The sequence below is a fragment of the Bicyclus anynana genome, chromosome 2, assembly GCF_947172395.1.
Source record: "Bicyclus anynana chromosome 2, ilBicAnyn1.1, whole genome shotgun sequence".
In the NCBI taxonomy this organism is placed as follows: Eukaryota; Metazoa; Arthropoda; class Insecta; order Lepidoptera; family Nymphalidae; genus Bicyclus; species Bicyclus anynana.
In genome coordinates this window covers 10611654-10631681 of record NC_069084.1, presented here as the reverse complement: position 1 = coordinate 10631681, position 20028 = coordinate 10611654, and the positions used below count along the sequence as shown (strand labels likewise).

Sequence of the window (20028 nt, the reverse complement as noted above, 5' to 3'; positions counted from 1 at the left end):
AATCGGATTTTTAATTTTACGGTAGACAAAATCCCTTCGATGCGATCCTTTCGATGTGGATCAGTGAACGCACTTGTCTGAATTTCTATAGCGAGAATACTAAAATCCGTTTGATGCGATACGTTCCATGTGTAAAACTTGCGGATCAGCTGTGGATGCCTATCATTATTAGGATTTTGTCCGAGAACAATATAAATTAATTATTCACTTCTTATGACGTCTGCAAAGCGCCTGTACGCCTGCATTAAATAATATGATTTCAAGTTTATCTTTATGAGTGAGTAAAGTGTTTTTTTTTACCTTAGGGTACCGTAAAGTCCGTATAGTGGGGTACGCAGGCGGCTCCAGCTGGTCCAACCCGTACCACGGGTACTTGTGCTGCTGCACCTGCGAGTCGTTGTACGTGACGTACATGAGCGCCTGACCGTCCGGGCTGAACCACAGCGCACGGTCCAGCCGCAGGACTTCCGTCTCGTACAGGAAGTCCGGCACGCCGTTGAAGATTACTCCTGGGACTCCTGTAAGATAACAATTTCTGTTATCTATCCATTTTAAACATACATTATCCTGGTGCCCACAAATTGCTAGGGTGAGCTGAAAACATTTTGGCCACTATTGTATGCCTCAGACGTTGGAAGACTTTTTTCCTATTAAAACAAAAATTACCTTAGCGTGATATTACGTCGGAGTATGCCCGACTAGTTTCGAACCCATACGGGGCCCTTAGTCATGAGCTGGTTCTTGCATCGCGGCACGATCCAAACCCCCCATAAGGGCCCCGTATGGGTTCGAAACTAGTCGGGCATACTCCGACGTAATATCACGTGAGTTTTAGCCGTGTTTCATAATCAATTAATATGAATAACACTCACGATAGTTTAAATTCTAAAATTACCTTAGCCTTACCTTATAAATTACATTCCCTTTTTCTTCCACTCCTAGACTATGCTATAAGAATTCGAAAATTTTATCCTGACTACAAGATTTAAAAGTGACGATCAGTTGAGTAGTTAGGGTGTGAAAGCATAACAAATGAACTGTTCGCATTTAATCTTATATTTATTCTGCTAGAAGACATTCGTCCTCCTGCCAATCCGCATTGGGCCAGCGTGGTGGACTATTGGCCTAATCCCTCTCATTCTGAGAGGAAATCCGAGCTCAGCAGTGAGCTGAATATGGGTTGTAAATGATGAGACATCAGTGCCAACAAATAAACTCTGGTCTGGTAGGTAGGTACTATTTATAGGGATCTACTCCTTCAATGAAACAAGTTAAAGCCAACATTTCTGACGACATAGAGTTTTTGTACTTTTCGCATTTACTACTTACATCGAAGTAGTAAATGCGAAAAGTACAAAAGCTTCAATTTACTGGAATTTAAAAAGCATACGTGAACGAAGTACAAACTCCGCTGTGATTTAACGCAAGATTGGCCTTTGTGAGCGCGCACGAGGGCGGAATGCAAACATAACTTTGATAAATCGCCGCACGGCCGATAAATTTTTAAATATCTACGAATATGTGCTTCGGAGCAGAGGAACGTGCAAATGTTTATGTTTGCATGACGGGAATTATTTGTGTAAGACGTAACGTCGGGTTATGGCAAACTTTCGAGACGATTAGCAACTTCGTTTACCTATGTTTTACGATCGATTACAAAATTTCGCGTTCCATTATAAAGACAAACGTACCTACCTAAAGTGTTTTTTATTAAGTAAATATGTAGTATTATATATAAAATTAGGAAAAGCGATATTTGCAGTAGTAATAAAGTTTAGTCTATGTTTTCTGTGGTTTAGTGAGATATTGAAGTAATTCTACTTTTATTTAGTTGGATTTCAAAATATAGTAGTGTGTCAGTATTAGGGATACAAATCGCAACAATTAATGCTATCTTAAGCATGATCATTATTTCCAACTAGTTAGTAGTTACAGCGTGAAAACGTACAGGACAATGCCATGTGAAAAGTGGCGTAGCTACCCGTAGAGGGGCCCTATATCAAAATTTGTTGGGGGGCCCCATAGACGAGCAGCAATTCCCGAAAAATCCGTCTATTTATTGATTTACTCTCTCTCTAAGTCTTTCAACACAATGTATTGCTTTTTCTACTTTTGTCACTTCTGCAGTTTTTTTGTTTTTTTCGGATATCACCACCAGATTAACAGTCTTATTGTAGATTTTTTTTTAACAAATTTTTGCTTTCGCACATAAGGGGCCTCTGTAGCCCGGGGGCCTGTATCATTGATACGGCAGATACGGCGGTAGTTACGCCCCTGTATGTGAATCTAAACTGACGACCATCTCGCAGCGCACTATAATTTTATGTTGATTAGTTATAAATGCTTCAAACAGATGACACAGATGCTGGGATAGTCACATAAACGTGAATTAACAATCTAAATGACAACAAGTCTTACCATTGCTCGTGATCCTGCAGACGAGTGCCTTCAAAACCTTCGGCTTGTAATAAATGTCATTGTCGTAGACGAAGACCAGGCCGGAGCCGGTGGGCGCCCACTCCGCATACTGCAGGAGCGGTGCTGATCTGTCGTCCTCTACTGGTGATATGGGGATTTTGTTCCTAACAATAACAAAGATATAGTTAATTACTCTCATTTATTTATTAGTTTTTTTAAAATTGTTAACAATGTAAAATACAAAACACTATTAAAAATTTAGAAAAAGAAAATCAACCCTCCCGCTGCGGGACATTTGAGTGCCCAAGCAACCGGCGGTCAGGGCTCCAGAGTGAGGAACAATACGCGCCGTCTCAAGAATCACTGCCTTTTGTATCCGACTCTTGATCCAACAGTTAAACGAAAGCTTCTTAAGGTGTTGGTCAAAGCTTTTCGCTATAAGACCATTGACTGAAACAACTATCGGAACAATAATAGTTGACTCAACACTCCACATGGCGGTAATCTCGTGAGCAAGGTCCAAGTATTTTGATACTTTTTCCTTTTCGGCTTTAACCAGATTATCGTCATGTGGAACTGTAATATCAACAATTATTGCACGACGCACTGACCGATCGACTAGCACTATATCAGGTCTAGGTCGGTCCCAGTAGAGCAATGCACTGCTATTTTCAAGAACTGACGCTGGGTCGTACCTATAGTAAGGCATCTCAAAGTTATATTATTACACCCTCGTGCCTATAGTCTGGCAAGTTCGTCGATGACGCTCCCATGATATACGGGCGACTGGGTTAAAGACTGCGCGGGTGTGAAATCATGCGTGCGGGGAAGTGAGGTGCATCAGTTGTGGGTTTTTCATTCATCGCTACACGTCTCCCAGCCCGCGCGAGAGTGTTACGATCGAAATTGCCAAGCTGTAGGCGATTACATTAATTACTCATTATCATACCAAATTATATTCTAACTAAATATTATACAATTCGTTTCATATAGGATGGTGCGGATGACAGTTCGTTTCACCTTGAAAGTTTGTCGCGAATCTTTTTTTTTTTTCTTTACAAGTTAGCCCTTGACTACAATTTCACCTGATGGTAAGTGATGATGCTGTCTAAGATGGAAGCGGGCTAACTTGTTAGGAGAAGGATGAAAATCCACACCCCTTTCGGTTTCTACACGGCATCGTACCGGAACGCTAAATCGCTTGGCAGTACGTCTTTGCCGGTATGGTGGTAACTAGCCACGGCCTAAGCCTCCCACCAGCCAGACCTGGACAAATTAAGAAAATCTCAATCTGCCCAGCCGGGGATCGAACCCAGAACCTCCGTTTTTGTAAATCCACCGCGCATACCACTGCGCCACGGAGGCCGTCAAAACACGATAATAGTACGTATCTGCTTAATATGAACTTCATACGAGTGTCACCGTACCCATGCTATCTGAAAAACATTTACGCCGCGTTGCAAGGACAAGGTCATAACTAAAAATTCTGTACCTATGTGTTCAAAACTAGTCGGTCCTATTGCATACCGCGTAAGCTTGGCCGTTTTCTTCTTTTTAATATCAAGAACATTTAATCTTTTTAAATGCAGCGTTTAAGAAAATATAACTTTTTGGTGTTTGCGGACGACCAGCATGAAACATCTGGAAGTTAATTTTTCATTATATTCTTTAAACAAGGGCTGGTTTCACCATCTGACGAATGACGGAAAGAAAGCGTAAGTTTTGTTTCTTTACTTTAGGTACCTACCTATGTCAAATGACAAAGACAAAACTTGTGAATACTTACATTAGACACTGGTGCTGGAATGGCGACCCCGCACTAGAAAGCACAGTGTTGGTCGACCCCCCAGCAGGTGGACTGACGACATCAAGCGAGTCGCAGGGATTCGCTTGATGCAAGTGGCTCAGTATTGTGATGTTTGGAAGTCCCTACAAAAGGCCTATGTCCTGCAGTGGACGTCCATCGGCTGATATGATGATGATGATTAGACACTTATCTATCTATCTACTAATATTATAAAGAGGTAAAGTTTGTGAAGTTGTAGGGTAAATCTGTGGATGCCCTGACCCGATTTTGATAATTATTTTACTAATTAAAAGCCACGTTATTTCTGAGTGTTAGGCTACAATAGTATAATTTACCTGGTAATGACATCGTAGACGTGGTACCGAGCTAGGCGCGCGTGCCTCCAGCCGGGCCTCACGTCGGATATTAGCAGGACAAACTTCAGGTCAGCAGACACTTTGAAGTCCACAGCATTCAGCTCTCTCTGAGGAACAAAATTAAACTATACTAATATTATAAAGGAGACGTGATAGCCCAGTGGATAGCTTCGATTTTTGAGGGCGTAGGTTTGAATCCGGTCCGGAGCATGCAGCTCCAACTTTTCAATTGTGTGCATTTCAATAAATTAAATATTACGTGTCTCAAACGGTGAAGGATAAACATTGTGAAGACTTAGAGACATGATTATAAATTTTGTGCGTTTGATAAACTTTTCAAACTGGAATATATTTTTATATAAAAATAATAAAAGTGACTGTTTATTTTTCAAAACTGTTTATCCAGCCGTTATGTGACCATTCCATCAACACGTAAACGCCACTAGGCTATTGTCAACAAAGCACGCAAGTCTGAACAAACATTTGGTACGTAATTATTATGCTACCCTCATACCAGGATTTAATTAGTATGCTGGAATTGTATCATCAACAGTGGATACAGTTTGGAGTATAACGTACAAGGGTTATTATCTGAACATGTAATTAATAAGAAATAGTATTTTAAATAGTCATCATTATCAACATATATTCGGCTCACAGCTGAGCTCGTGTCTCATCTCAGAATGAGAGGGGTTAGGCCACTGCCCTGGCTCTGCCTCCGATTCGGGAGGGTGTGGGTTCGAATCCAATCCAGGGCATGCACCTCCAACTTTTCGATTGTGTGCATTTTAAGAAATTATATATCACCTGTCTCATTAGTAAGTTAGATTTACAACTTTGAACTCGATTTACGTTATTTTCACAGCTGAAAATATATTTTAAATCATTCGATAATTTTGACCGTCTCATAACACATATATCCAAAGACAAATCTAGATATCTAGATATAATATTATATCTATAAATTCTATGTAATGAGAGAAGCACTAGACATCTCTAAAAGTTATCGAAAATTGCATTAGGAAGTTACTTTATGACTTCCAATGATAGAACTCGATACCAATTTGATAAAAGTTGGATTGACGGAGCAATAACTATTGGGTTTATTGTGAAACTCGATATAGCTGCGGTTAAATCCAGGATTTAGTTTGTACGTGCAGGAAATGTTGGATACCTACTCGCATTATAGAAATAACGACCAAGGATATTGTTAATAGACGGTTAATCAATAGTTTGGTCTAAAACTAAAAAACTTTCAACCCCTATTTCACCCCCTTCTATTTATATTTTAACATGTTTTATATGTGGTAAATATCCTACTAATAGTTTTACACAACTTTAACAAAAAGCATGAACGATTTATATAAAAAAAATCCCTTTTTAGGAAGGAATTTTAAAAATCTTGATTGACATTATTTTTTGTATTTTTCTGGTACCAATTTTTGCAAATGTTGGTAAATAGGTTAAATATTATTACCAAGTTTCATTTGAATTTATTCAGTATCTTCAGCGTGATGCCTAACAAAAATACGGACAGACAGACAGAGCGACAAAAAAGTATTTTAGGCTTCAGTATCAATTAATAATGCCCTACAACTAAAATTTTCAAAATACTCGTATATTCAATGTACAGAATTTAATCTGTTACAGTTTTATTAAAAGTATAGATTATGAATAGGCTGGTACCAGAAAGGCCATGAAGTCCAGAGGCTTATGAAAGTCCAGTGAAAGTCCATCGACAGATAATGATTATGATGATAAGGTATTCAATATTTTATAAGTCTATCTAGATCTACAATTACTATCTAACAATTTTCCATTCTTCCCTTTAACATAGACTCATCTCAATAGATGTTCTATTTATAAATTTCTTGAAAAGAGGTTTATGAGATTTTAGCTATAAATAAATATTAGCCTTCGACGTTAATTGTGTAATATCTTCATAACGATAAATGATCTAAAACAAATGAGTAAGTATAATATTCAGAGGATTCAGATTGTTTACAGTCTAAGCAATCTCAACATAAATTTAGTTTGTGTTAGGTTTGTTCTCTGCAATTTCCTCCGCAGTTCCTCATCATAGTTCCTCTGTGCTAATTATGATATTGCAAGACAATTAAATAGGCATCTTCTAGGTAAATACCACATTACAGCATACCATCAGGCGATATATAGAGGACGTACAGGATACGTATCGTATATATTTACGTATATTTTTATTGGTACAACACATTTAATTCTATAAATAACAGTTATAAGTATCAAGAGTATTAGTTTTAAGTCTTCAATGTGTTGTGTTAACATATAAAGTGTTTTCTATTCTATTCTATATATCTTTAGAGACTTCTATTTCTTTGCCTTCCTTTGTTTCGTGAAGGGAAAAGTACATGACTCTATAATATGGCTCTCTTAAAATCTAGTTACTTATATACATAATATAGTTAAATGTTTATTCAGAGGGTTCTATCCCAAGTATAAAAATAAGAAAGATGCCTGATTTTCCTTGATAAGCCCGAAATCAAATGTAAGTAAAGCTTCTTATATTCAGGATATTTCTTATCCCTTTGTAAACCTTCCTGTATAAAAAGTTCGTGAAACGTTGTGCAAATAAATTGTATCGATATATTCACGTCAGCTAATGCTGCCGCTATTGTACTCTTTTTTAAAAATAAAATCCCTGTTCCGAACATTGGTATCAGCCTTGGCAATCTTTTTGTGATAAAATCTGGCAGATTGGGCGATTTACTTTACAGGTATATAGGGCCACTAACCTCATTTTTAGTTTATTTTGCTATTTTTTTCTTAATCTAATGAAATAAAGTAGGCAGACGATATCTCTGTCTGTCAACACTGTCAAAAAACATCCGTAAACGTATCCGTATCCGTAAAAATGTATAAGAGAATACCTTGAATAATATTATTGTTAAAAAATAAAAATTTCCGGATATTGTTTCATGACGAATAATTTTACGATTTTAATTTTCATTAGTATTTTAATAATTCTCAAATACATTATAGTTTTGTTTGTTAATTGAAAACATATACATATAAGGCTTTTCTGGTGATTGTAACTCCTGCATAATTCAATCAGCTCAAAATTGGGATATATATTGGGACATATACAAGGTCTTATATACCCATTGGAGAAGGAACTTTCTTCTTGTATAATTTGCACAGTGCATACCTTAGTTAAAACCTTGTATATGTACACAAAACTACTTATGCTCGTGGCCAATTAAATCCTACACCGGACCGGGTGTACCCTTCTATAAAAGGTCTCTTTAGAGTGTAGTTGATTTCAATTAGCTTTAGGTCCATGAAATAATTGGAATGATGAATCTCTTTGTGGTTCAGCATTCAGTTTCGAATATTAAACATCTTATGCTCACAGTTAGGGTTCACCGTTGTCACAATTTATGCTTTGTCTACCCTCTGTTTCATATTCAAATCCAGCATTTGCCACAGTGAAGGCTATAGACTCGACAACAATCGATGACGGATAACAAATTACATTTGTATTGTACGCGTTTACCTTCAATAGAGACATCGCTCGCTAAATATCGTCCGTGTCTACGTTATAAATGAATCAATTTCCTTGTACATTTATAAGCTTTATGAGCTTAATACATTTCCATTAGCACTCAATAAATTGTCATAGCAGGTTAGATAATTTTTAAATTTTTAATAAATATTGTGCTGAGAATCTTGAATGTATTTTACCTATATCTGAGAGTTGATCTGAAATAGGGTTTACAGCGAAGGATTTTAAAAGGAAAAAGATTTTTTGTAAGAAAATAGATGCATAGATTTATAATCGATATGTCTTCTTTCAATCAATTAATATGTTTCGCATCGCATGTAGGTGTATGTATATATATATATATTTATATATAGTTTATGTATGTCTTACTATTGTATGTATGTATTATTAGTATGTAAAGTATATGTAGTTTATTTATTATTGCACTATCCGTTTTCTATTACTTGATTCTTACATTGCGGGTTGTCTGGAGGAGATGGAGAGGAGTAGGGAGGAGCTATTAGCGATAAGACCGCCTTTGTGCATATTTGTACCTACTTATTTTGTTACTTGATGAATATTGTTTTATATTTTTATGTGCAATAAAGAATATATCTATCTATCTAATATCATGACTGAAATCGCAATCAAGGGCTAACGGACCACTGAATATAATAATTATGCATTTGGCTAGTAGGCTTCATAATTTGATAGGGATGGAATGGAATGTTATTCGCACGGGTAATCGAGGTTTTTTCTGACTGTGCATTTACTTTGGGCTCTTTAAAGGGACCACAGTAGTATCATTAGGGGATTTTACCCGAGGTGTAGATGAGAGAAAGGACGTAACGACTCTCTAAGGACGCATCCTATGAGATTCAGACTTCGTCTGGGAGGCATGTTCGAGTCCCGGGCAAATGCTAGTTTATTGACATGATAGTATTTTAGTAACGGTAATTTATGTTTACTGATCTTTATGGTCTCAAGAGGATATAGTGTCATAAATTTTCATGACCCCGTGACCAAAACTGGAACTTAAGTCGCGGCGGTCGTCATTTTGATAAAATCTTTTTAAGAAAAAATTTAACCGACTTTAAAAAAAATAAACTAAAAAGCGAAAAATAACATCGTATATCCTGCCTTCTGATCACTTTAAAGGCGGTGCCAAGCCAGTGACGTATAATTAAAGCCGTTTCTGAATGAAAAAAAAAATGGTCATCAGTGACCAGATAAGTTATATAGCACTATATATAGTATAATTTAATAAAATATCTGTCAAAATTAATCCTAAAATAATTAGTCACGTTTTATACCAAAATGTCACGCTATAATACCAATCTCGGTTTACAGAGGCTCGACATAATCGGGACCAAAATAAATTTTGCACAGTCATAATCCACTTGTGTATGTGCTAATCCATCGTTATAGAAGGATTAAGGTGGATTTTCCTTAGATACTTTATTTTCACCGTGCAAAGCGTCCCTTCCTTTATTAATTACGTATGCAAGTAGAGATATTCTATTTTTAACCGACTTAAAAAAGGAGGTTCTCAATTTAATTTTATTTTAATTATATAATGATTTATTTATTTTGCTATCATCCGCGAAAATTCGGCGAACCCATGCGACAACGTCACCCAGGTCCGACAAAATACTCTCTACGTACGTTTCACCCCGAAACCGGAGCATCCTCAGGAGATGTTGACTCTACAACGTGCAATTGCAAAGTGTCGTTTTCGACCTTCGACAAGACGAAGCAACCTTTGCTTCGTCTTGTCGAAGGTCGAAAACGACACTTTGCAATTGCACGTTGTAGAGTCAACATCTCCTGAGGATGCTCCGGTTTCGGGGTGAAACGTACGTAGAGAGTATTTTGTCGGACCTGGGTGACGTTGTCGCATGGGTTCGCCGAATTTTCGCGGATGATAGCAAAATAAATAAATCATTATATAATCATGATGAACTTCCGCAAAGTAACGCCTGCTTCTATCCAATATTTTATTTTAATGTTTGTTACCTCTTAACTTCGTCATTTCTTAACCAATTTTAAAAGTTATTTTTTTTTATTTGAAAGAGTATACTTTCAGATTGACCACCACCAACACAGTGATGCATTAACTAAAGCCGATTAAATCATAACGTTTTAGGATTTAAATATTGTTCTTTCCCGTGGTTCTTTCAGAAACGGTTTTAATTAATACGTCACTGGCTTGGCACCTCCTTCACAGTGATCAAAACGTAGCACAATACTATGTTGTTTTACGCGTTTTTAGTTCATGTTTGTGATTTTGAAGTCGGTTCAACTTTGTTGTTCAAAAGATATTAAAAGACAATTTGGCTTTGGTTGCACCGGTAAAGTGTACAGATTTGCTTGGTAATCTTGGTAATTTGTTTGGAGTTACCTAATATTTATCTGTGACTTATTAGCAACTTACAACTAACCAATGAGTTACTTGAGTTAATAAAAGACAGCTTGACATCTCAGTGCCTTCGTAGTAGTTATGTAAGGATAACCATTCCTCCCTTTCTTCCTTCATAAGACTGGAATGAATCTTTAAGATGTTTTCCGGTCCATGCTGTTCTGTAACGATGTTTTGTACAATTCGCAAGTTCGAGTATCGAATTCCTCTCTATCTCTCTCTGTTTTACACGATACTATAGAAAGAAAGAGTTAGAGATGAAGTCGAAACTCGCATTTGCGAATCATACAAACATCGTTTCAAAATAGTTCTCCGTACTGAAATCTGTATGTTCGTTAATGTTAATAGTTTACATTAATTTAAATCAACGTACAAGTATATCACCGTCTAAAATAAATCTTGCAATTGTTAGCAGCAATAAAGAAATCGAGTTTTCCAAAAAAAGGCCTTAACAAGATCCAATAATGCAGATATGGTACACATAAATATATGACACGATTCCACAAGCAAAATGTACACCTCATTGTTAAAAGAGTCATTATCAGTTAAAATACGCCTTCTTATAACGATATTCTACTAACAACGTTGCCCGTATTCTGTAGCAATGTGTCTTGATAATCCATTCGATTGTGTCACGGGCTTTGAAAATATTGCGCATTACACCGGGGGAAGTTTTATTTCTATAATGTGAAACTTTACAATCTTTTAATACAGAACTATACTATAGCTTTTCTTGACGAGTACTGTTTACCTACAAACAAATTAAAAATGAGGGTATAAATCACTAGTCATTTCACACCTAATAATAATTAAAATCAACTTGTTCTTAAATTAATGAAAATTTTGATCAATAAGCATAGAATAATTAGGTATGGTTAATATATTTTATCTAACATTTTATACACAATCCATACGTAATTTTAAATAAATAAGTTCATAGAAATATCATGCATTTTCTATCCTAATTTCTGATTTCTTTGTTGGTAAACAGTATTCATAAGCAAAGACTGTAGTATAGGCTTTTTATTCTAACTCATGCAATATTTTTTTAAAATGAACTAACGACGAAATATTAAGTCGCTAAGATCCCTAATATTCCGTCATTAGTTAGTATTTAGTTATTAGGTACCTACTGGTAAATATATTAAATACTCTGTGCCGGTTATAAACATCTGTTAATGGTCTTAAACGAATTTAACATTATCACCCTAAGCCCGCCAACCCACATTGCAGCAGCGTGGTGGATATAAACTCCAAATCCCCTCTCCTGCACAGAGGGAGGCGTGGCCATGCAGGGAGCCGTTAAAAGTCCGTTAAAAATCTGATAATAATGAATATAATCAATACAACAATTACGGTATTCTTAAAAAACAATAATTGAATTGAATACAGTCGTCGTCATCAACCCATATTCGGCTCACTGCTGAGCTCGAGTCTCCTCTCAGAATGAGAGGGGTTAGGCCAATAGTCCACCACGCTGGCCCAATGCGGATTGGCAGACTTCACACACGCAGAGAATTGAGATAATTCTCTCGTATGCAGGTTTCCTCACGATGTTTTCCTTCACGTGATATTTAATTTCTTAAAATGCACACAACTGAAAACAGTAAATTATTGTAAAGTAAAAGTATTTGTGCCAAAAAAGTATGTTTTACCTAAAAATATCACATTTATATTTCAATCGGAGTTTCATGCTAATTCACACTATTTAAATATGCAGATTTCAATATTTTATCTAAGATTCAAAGAAATCAGTTTGCGAAAACTCTTGCATACTCTACAAACTAACTAGTTGCAGCTTTTTGCTGAATTTCATGAAATTTTGAAGTGACAATCAATTAGTGCATGTTGCGAAAAACTCGCAGAAATGGAGTTTGCACGTTCAGTTCAGGTCCGTGATAATACCTATATAACCCTACCTACCTATCGAAAAAGACGTACCGCCAAGCGATTTAGCGTTCCGGTACGATGTCGTGTAGAAACCCAAAGGGGTGTGGATTTTCATCCTCCTCCTAACAAGTCAGCCCGCTTCCATTTTAGATTGCATCATAAGTTACCATCAGATGAGATTGTAGTCAAGGGCTAATTTGTAAGAATAACAAAATAATAATAATATTATAAGGTTAGTCTTATTATCCATAGTTTTGTATTAAATCTATATTAAATACTCTTGAAATATAGTCTCAAAATATTTTATCCTCTCAAAGGATTTGCGGCAAGTAGAAATTACTCTAGGCCTAGTCATAAAATATTTGCAACTAGCAGACGCTATGCGGTTTCACCTGCGTAGTTCCTGTTCCCATGGGAATACAGGGATAAAATATAGCCTATAGCACCCGGGGATAGTTTAGCTTCACAACAGTGAAAGAATTTTTCAAATCGGTTCAGTTGTTTCCGAGCCTATTCAATGCGAACAAACAAAAAATGAAATCTGTCCTCTTTACAATATTAATATAGATATATCAAAAGTAACAAAGACTTCTAGAAAACACGTCCACAAAAGTACACAGATCAATATCACAAAAGCCTTTTCGTGCGATCATTTGTATAGCCAAGTCGTCAATATTACTTATCTCGGAATGGATAAGTCGGCAAAAACAATATAATATTCTTAGTTATCTGTCTTGAAATGTATTACCCACATTTGTCAATGTTTTAATGCTGCTTCTTTCGGTTTTCAATTTATCTTCTTCTCTCTAGTGATATTTGGATACAAGCGTTGTTTTGTAGAAAAAAAATAGGGAATAAAGTATTTTTAAACTATAAATTTTTTTGTTAATGTTGAATGAGATATGGGCATTTTAAAATTTACTCTTTCTCTCTGATATACTCAATGGTAACTCAATGTTTATGGGCATAGATTTATTACTCATAGATAGTGTGTAGTCGCTGGATTCGTAAGCCGTTTTATGTGCCCCGAAATCGGAGCACTTGACGCATCGCTATACTACAATAAGTACGCTTTATATGCGTGTCGGTGAGAGTAATTAGCTTATAGTTTGGCAAGTTTGTTGATGTCACTGGTAGGGAAGGACTGCGCGGGTGTGAAGTCGTGCACGCGGGGCAGAGGCTGGAAGTGGGGTGCATCCGTTGTGGGTTTATCTGTCATCGCTACCCACCTCCCGGCCCCCACGGACCATCGGGAGTGTTACGAACGAATTTGCTAAGCTGTAGTTCCGCTCACATAGTCACAGAAATGGCTTACGTTTGGAGCGAAAAATTGTTTGGTGTTGCGGGTCTATAGGTCATTAGTCTAAGGCTTATGTCTAGAATGCACTTACAAATGTGGAGTTATTCATGAGCAGTCTGGTAGTAAAGTTCTTGATGTTGAACAGCGTTAGTCCGCCCCATCTGTCTCTGAAGACCAGATCCTCATCTGAAACAATACAATAAATCTCTAACAAAGTGCTATATTCACCACTAGCGGACGCCCGCGACTTCGTCCGCGTGGAATTCAGTTTTTCACATATCCCACGGGAACCTTGGATTTTTCCGGGATGAAAATCGGGCCTATGTATCAATCCAGAGTGAAATCTATTTCGATTCCAAATTTCAGCCAAATCGCTTCAGTAGCCGCAGCGTGTTCGCCTTTATAATTCAATATTATTTATGCGCACCACAATAGAAAATATGCGCCGTGATAGCCCAGAGGATATAGCCTTCGTTTTCCGACCGAATTCAAAGCTATGCCCTCTGGGCATAGCTTTGAATTGAATTTGAATTCGGTCTGGGGTATGCACCTCAACTTTTCAGTTAGAAACTTATTAGTTTTAAGTAATTTAGTATCACGTGTCTCAATCGGTGAAGGAAAAATATCGCGAGGAAACCTGCTTATCAGAGAATTTTCTTAATTCTCTTCGTGTGTGAAGTCTGTCAATTCCATTTGGTGAGCGTGGTGGACTATTAGCGTAATCACATAGAGGAGATTCTTGCTCATCTACAGTGAGTCGAATATGGCTTGTTAAAGATGACTTTTAGGTAGTCGAATAAAATAGCATACAAACAAGAAATCTTATTAATGTTAAACGTTATTTTATTGTATTGTATCCATGTCTATATCCAAGAAAATTATCGGCCTGGAAATAAAATGCGTAATCATAATTTAATACGCTTGAAACGGTACAACAAACTTCAAACGAAATTTTCATTAGGCATTGAAACAAGAATTTTAATTAAAACTTTCGTATACATTCCATTTTGTGATATCATGCTTCAGAAGATATGAATACAAATGTACTAGAGTAGGGGTAGGGGTAGGGTAGGGATGAGGTACCACCAACCAAGATGGGGTTAAGGGATATGAAATCAGAAATAATACGCTAATATCTTCGCTCGCAGCCTTTTTCAAGTCAAATCAAAGACAAAGACGTACCGCCAGGCGATTTGGCGTTCCGGTACGATGTCGTTTAGAAACCAAAAAGGGGTGTCCTAACAAATTAGCCCGCTTCCACCTTGGACTGCATCATCACTTACCATCAGTTAAGATTGTAGTCAAGGGCTAACTTTTAAAGAATAAAAAAAAATCGCTTGGCGGTTCGTCTTTGCCGGGTGGTAACCAGCCACGGCCGAAGCCTCCCACCAGCCAAAAAGCCTCTAGTATTCCTAAGTTAAAAGGTAAGTACTTGTACTAAGCGTCTTAAAGGTATTATGAAAATTACTAATACTTTAAATTACAGAGGGCCTGCATCGATAATTTTTTTTTAATTTGTTTATGACCGAATCTATAAGCTAAGACGTAATTATTTTCACTGAATAGATTGAATATCTAGATTAAAAGTTACGCAGTAAAGTAGCCACAGTAAGTAGATATAATTGGAAAGTCTCAAAAGAAGATGGTTGACAGATGCTGTACTGAGTACAGAAGCCGTACTAAAATGTCTTCGTACATTGAACATACACTTAGCTAGCATAATATTGCTTTTGTAAATAGATCTTAAAATGTGTTCCCTAAATACGCATTCTTATAATAATGACGTAGCCAAAATTTATTCATTGATAAATATCACGAAGTTAATTAGTAAAGTGCGGAGTGCCAGTTGCAACTATGTCGTCGATATCGACAAAGTCAGTTACTGGCTGCATTTATACCACTATTAGACATTGCAAGGGCTTATATCAGGCATTATATTCATCCTGAAGTATTTAAGTAAATCACTGCACCACAGAGGTCATTGCTCTTGTCAAAAATGTAGTCTAGTACCTACTATCATCATCATCTTAACTTGTCTTTGAATAAAAAAATATTTCTACTCATTTTAGCTAAAAGCCTGTGTTATATGGATTGTCGGAATTATTTAAAAGTTTTAAGTCGGTCTATGCTTTAGAAGAGAAGTTTGAATCCTCCAGTAAAAATATTATGGTGATGATGAATCACTTTTAGTTCCAAAAAGCGCATAACTTAAGGTTTTATAATTTATATTTTGTTTGCATTAATAAACATGGCCTAAGAAAGAATTTCTTTGTTTTCCGTGAAGCCAAGAGAGGTTAGAAAAGAGGTTGCACAGTGTATATGTTCATTTGTCAGGTGTCGGGTCCACGCAATCAATCACCGGCTACACGAGTCAGCTTTTACAGCAAGATGAAGTGTACACACAATTTTCAAGAGAGACGAAATGAGGGTACACTTTGTGTGCACTTTAGCGCGAAATTATTCAGAGCGTAATTTACAATCATTTTTGTACTACATCAACATTACAGGTTTATTTAATAACTCAATATTTAATATTTTGTATATTAAAATAGTGAAAAAAACATGTCTCGGGACGCTCAAAAGGTTAATAATTTAAACCTAATGCCGTATATGCCGGAGATAGGAAAATCCAGAATGGCACCGTAATGCGTAACGTAACGAAGCGATTACATTCCCATAAGAAGTTGTCACTTCTAAACGGAATAAGTGTGAGTCAAATTCGTCCACCCACTGTTCCGTAGAAATTACTACCTTACAAATAAAATAAGCAAAAGGCTTTTTCATTCTTCGACATAAATAGAAGACTGTACATCATAATAATTAAAAATCTGAGATAGTTAGGCCTTTTTAGAAGGCTACTATTCGTCTTTTACTCTACCTGTCTATCAAACACTATTTTTAAAAACTGTTTTTGAAATCGTAGGTAGTCGAAAAGATTTCCGAAAAACAAAAGACAATGTAGATGTTTTTTTAGGAAAGAACCATTATATTTATGTACTTTAGTAAATTAATAAGAATTATAATTAGGTTGAGAATCGAGCATGAAAAAATACTTAGATTTTTTGGTAGAATCATTTTATGTTACTTATTCTTGTTTACCGTGTGTCCACAGCAAACCAAGCGGAAGACTGATAGATAGTCTTTTAATTAAGATTTAACTAACTTGGGGCGATTGGGAAGTAATGAAAAAATATTGGCTCGGCCTGAAATTGGGAACAGTATATATCGGCGTGTTTAGGTAGTGTAGAATAATTAATTAATTATTATAATTAACGGTCAAGCACTTAGTAATTATAATTGATATTACTCTAATTGACGGTCAATATTGGGTATGGCTAGTAATAGAAAATGAGTGTTAATTTGTCATGCATGAACAATGTAACTAATTATGTGTGTATTAGTTTCAAGTGAGATGTCTATGCGATTTGTTAGCATATTGTTTATATTCCACTAGCTGACGCCGTGCGGTTTCACCCGCGTGGTTCTCGTTCCCATAGGAGTACGGGGAATTTTTCAAATCGGACCAGTAGTTCCTGAGATTAGCGCGTTTAATCAAACAAACAAACAAACTCTTCAGCTTTATATATTAGTTAAATTAGAAGATTGCAGATATTGCATGTGAGAATCAAGATAATACAATAATGTTTTCAATTCTTAAATCTTTTGAGACTCTGAGGAGGACTCGAAGTGAAGCGAAATTCTATATGTTGTTCTACATGTATTTTTTTGCAATCGTCGAAATATATTATTTTTATAATGCTACCTCGCGAAATGTTTGATAGGGTAATCCAAGTGAATGCGATATATCAAGAGAGTTTTATTTCACTATCTTGACATTTGGCTAAGTAAATCTATACTAATATTATAAAGCTGAAGAGTTTGTTTGTTTGTTTGTTCGCGCTAATCTCCAGAAATACTGGTCCGATTTGAAAAATTCTTTTAGTGTTAGATAGCCCATTTATCGAGGAAGGCTATAGGCTATATATTATCCTCGTATTCCTACGGGAACAGGAATCACGCTGGTGAAACCGCGCGGCGTCAGCTAGTAAATCATAAAGAAAGTGATATTATATCATATTGATTGAAACATACCCCAGTCAAATAAGGATTTCACCTCGAAACGAGAGATAATAAGCGACTATACTGACTGTATCAATGATTTTTCAACCAAAAAGTCTCTTTAACTAAACAAAACGTGTTAGGAGTACCAAAAGTATGGACTCGACATAGGAGATTTTGCCCGTTTATTAATTTTTTTAGGTTGAGATCTGGCGGTCTAAATAGAAAAACAACCAAATTCTCCTTCTTTATAATAAGGTTCTGCAATTAAGCGCTCCATTATTCATTACGGTAGTTAAATTAATTTTACATTATATTTTTAATCTAAAAATTTAAATTTCTTCATTAATTATAAGTAAGGAAAAGGCACGGTGTCCATTTATTCCGATATTATGAAGACAAATGAATGAAAATGAATGGCAAGTTATTGGCTTATACATAGAACGATTTCCTTTGCTTCCGACCGCACAAGGTTATTTTGTGGGATGTAGAAAATTGGGCGCGGGTAAAACTTCGCATTGTGATATAATAGGGTGCCGATGTCTTTGTATATTGTTGTTTTATTAACGTCCTTCCGTTCCTTTTCCTTTCCTGGAATCACTTTCCATTTCAACTGTTGTAGTCACTATATCGGTAAATTTCAGGAAATTAAAAACCCAAATCTCCAATGTGCCACATTTTACATTTTGTGGATACAAAGAAAATATTTCTTAGCACATCTTCTATAGAAAATTATTGTTATTTGATAATTTTCTACAGGAGATATGTTATGAAACATTTTCTTTGTATCCATTTATTGTCCGAGCTAAGTTTCTCTAACTCATGGATAAAGAAGGAGCTTGAATCAATACCGAGAGATCCCTACACTTAATAAGGTTTTTACACACTAATCAGAGAAAAGAGTGTACCTACTTATTTACCTAAACTTTTAAAATTAGACCAGTCATTTTGGAGCCTATTCGTAAGAAACAAAAAATCAAATCTCTAATAGTCCTTAATATAATAGATATCGCTGATATACTTTGAAAAAAAAAACCTAGCCCAGAAATAATTGTAATGTTGTCTGTTTATTGTATTGTATCCAATACCTACCAGTGAATGTATGTAGTTGAAAAGTCTCTTATTTTAAGAGCACTAAAGCTTAATCACTGCGGCTAAAGCAGCACTTCATCACTCAGTGATAAAGTCTCGAATTCGATTCGTAACGAAAGCGATTCGGAAGATATTGCAATATTTTCAAGCTTATCGATACAGCTTATAGCAAGAATTTGAGTAGGTACTAAATTTCCTCTGGATTTTTCACCAATATTTTGTGGAATACCGATACTAGACGTGCACTACAATAGCTTCAGAGATTTCAGGAGTTGCATTGTTATTCGTACTGTGCTACATCCAATTACGAAACCACAATAAGAGTTAGAATGCTTTTGTTGGCACGAGTTCATTTCGTCGTTTTCAATTAAATAGATTTTCTTTTTACGTAATTCGTGGATGCAGGCTTGGCTTGTATTACCTTTGTGAAAAAACCGTCCCTTTAAAATAAAATAAATTATTAACTTAAACAAAAAATACATTTAGAAAATGTTTTATGCTTATTAATGTTAACGTGAAATTCCACTACAAAAATGTACTATTTAGTCTTTAGCTTTATTCTCTAACGATATTCGCGGGCGTCCGTTAGTATTTTATAAAACTACTATCCGACGCCCCGCGGTATAACCCGCATAGTTCCCGTTCCCGTGGGAATACGAGAATAAAATATAGTCTGTGACATACACAAACAACGTGGCTTCATAGTGGTGAAAAAATTTTGCCGGTACTACTTAGGGACGGCACGGGAATAAACGACTTAGGGACGATTTCACCACCTTCTGATAACTAGGTCAGCTTCTTCACAAGTTTTGTCTTTGTCATTTGAAATTAGGTAAGAAAGTGACAAAACTAACGTTGTAACTAATCGACAGGTTATCGTTAACGAGTTATCAGAAGGTGATGAAACCGACCCTAAGTTGTTTATATTACCAGCGAAATTGACAATTACTTTCGCAGGATATAAAGCAAGTGTGGCGTGACATTACCGCGAACCTAAGTATTCAAAATTTATGTCCAGAAAACGGGCCGGGTAAAATTAATAGCTGTATAACCGGCTTACGGCTTAACTTACGCCTAATAGAGCCGGGACGGGTACAAACCGTACTCTAAAAGCACATTATTAAGAAAGTTTAGGAATACAACTGATTTAAGCGAGCGTAAGGCGTT

The 20028-nt window shown here is 36.1% G+C and overlaps 1 protein-coding gene across 4 annotated transcripts in view; it reads right to left on the bottom strand.

Moving 5' to 3' along the window:
- The window catches only part of LOC112043186 (inactive dipeptidyl peptidase 10), a 353564-nt gene that overhangs the window by 12474 nt on the left and 321062 nt on the right, over positions 1 to 20028 (bottom strand). For all 4 annotated transcript variants that reach the window (XM_052885659.1, XM_052885663.1, XM_052885669.1 and 1 more), the window contains 4 exons: positions 13802 to 13896; positions 4561 to 4688; positions 2419 to 2582; positions 301 to 518 (listed from right to left, as the gene is read on the bottom strand). In XM_052885659.1, the coding sequence (XP_052741619.1) occupies positions 301 to 518; positions 2419 to 2582; positions 4561 to 4688; positions 13802 to 13896 (605 nt within the window). The remainder of the gene's footprint in view (positions 1 to 300; positions 519 to 2418; positions 2583 to 4560; positions 4689 to 13801; positions 13897 to 20028) is intronic.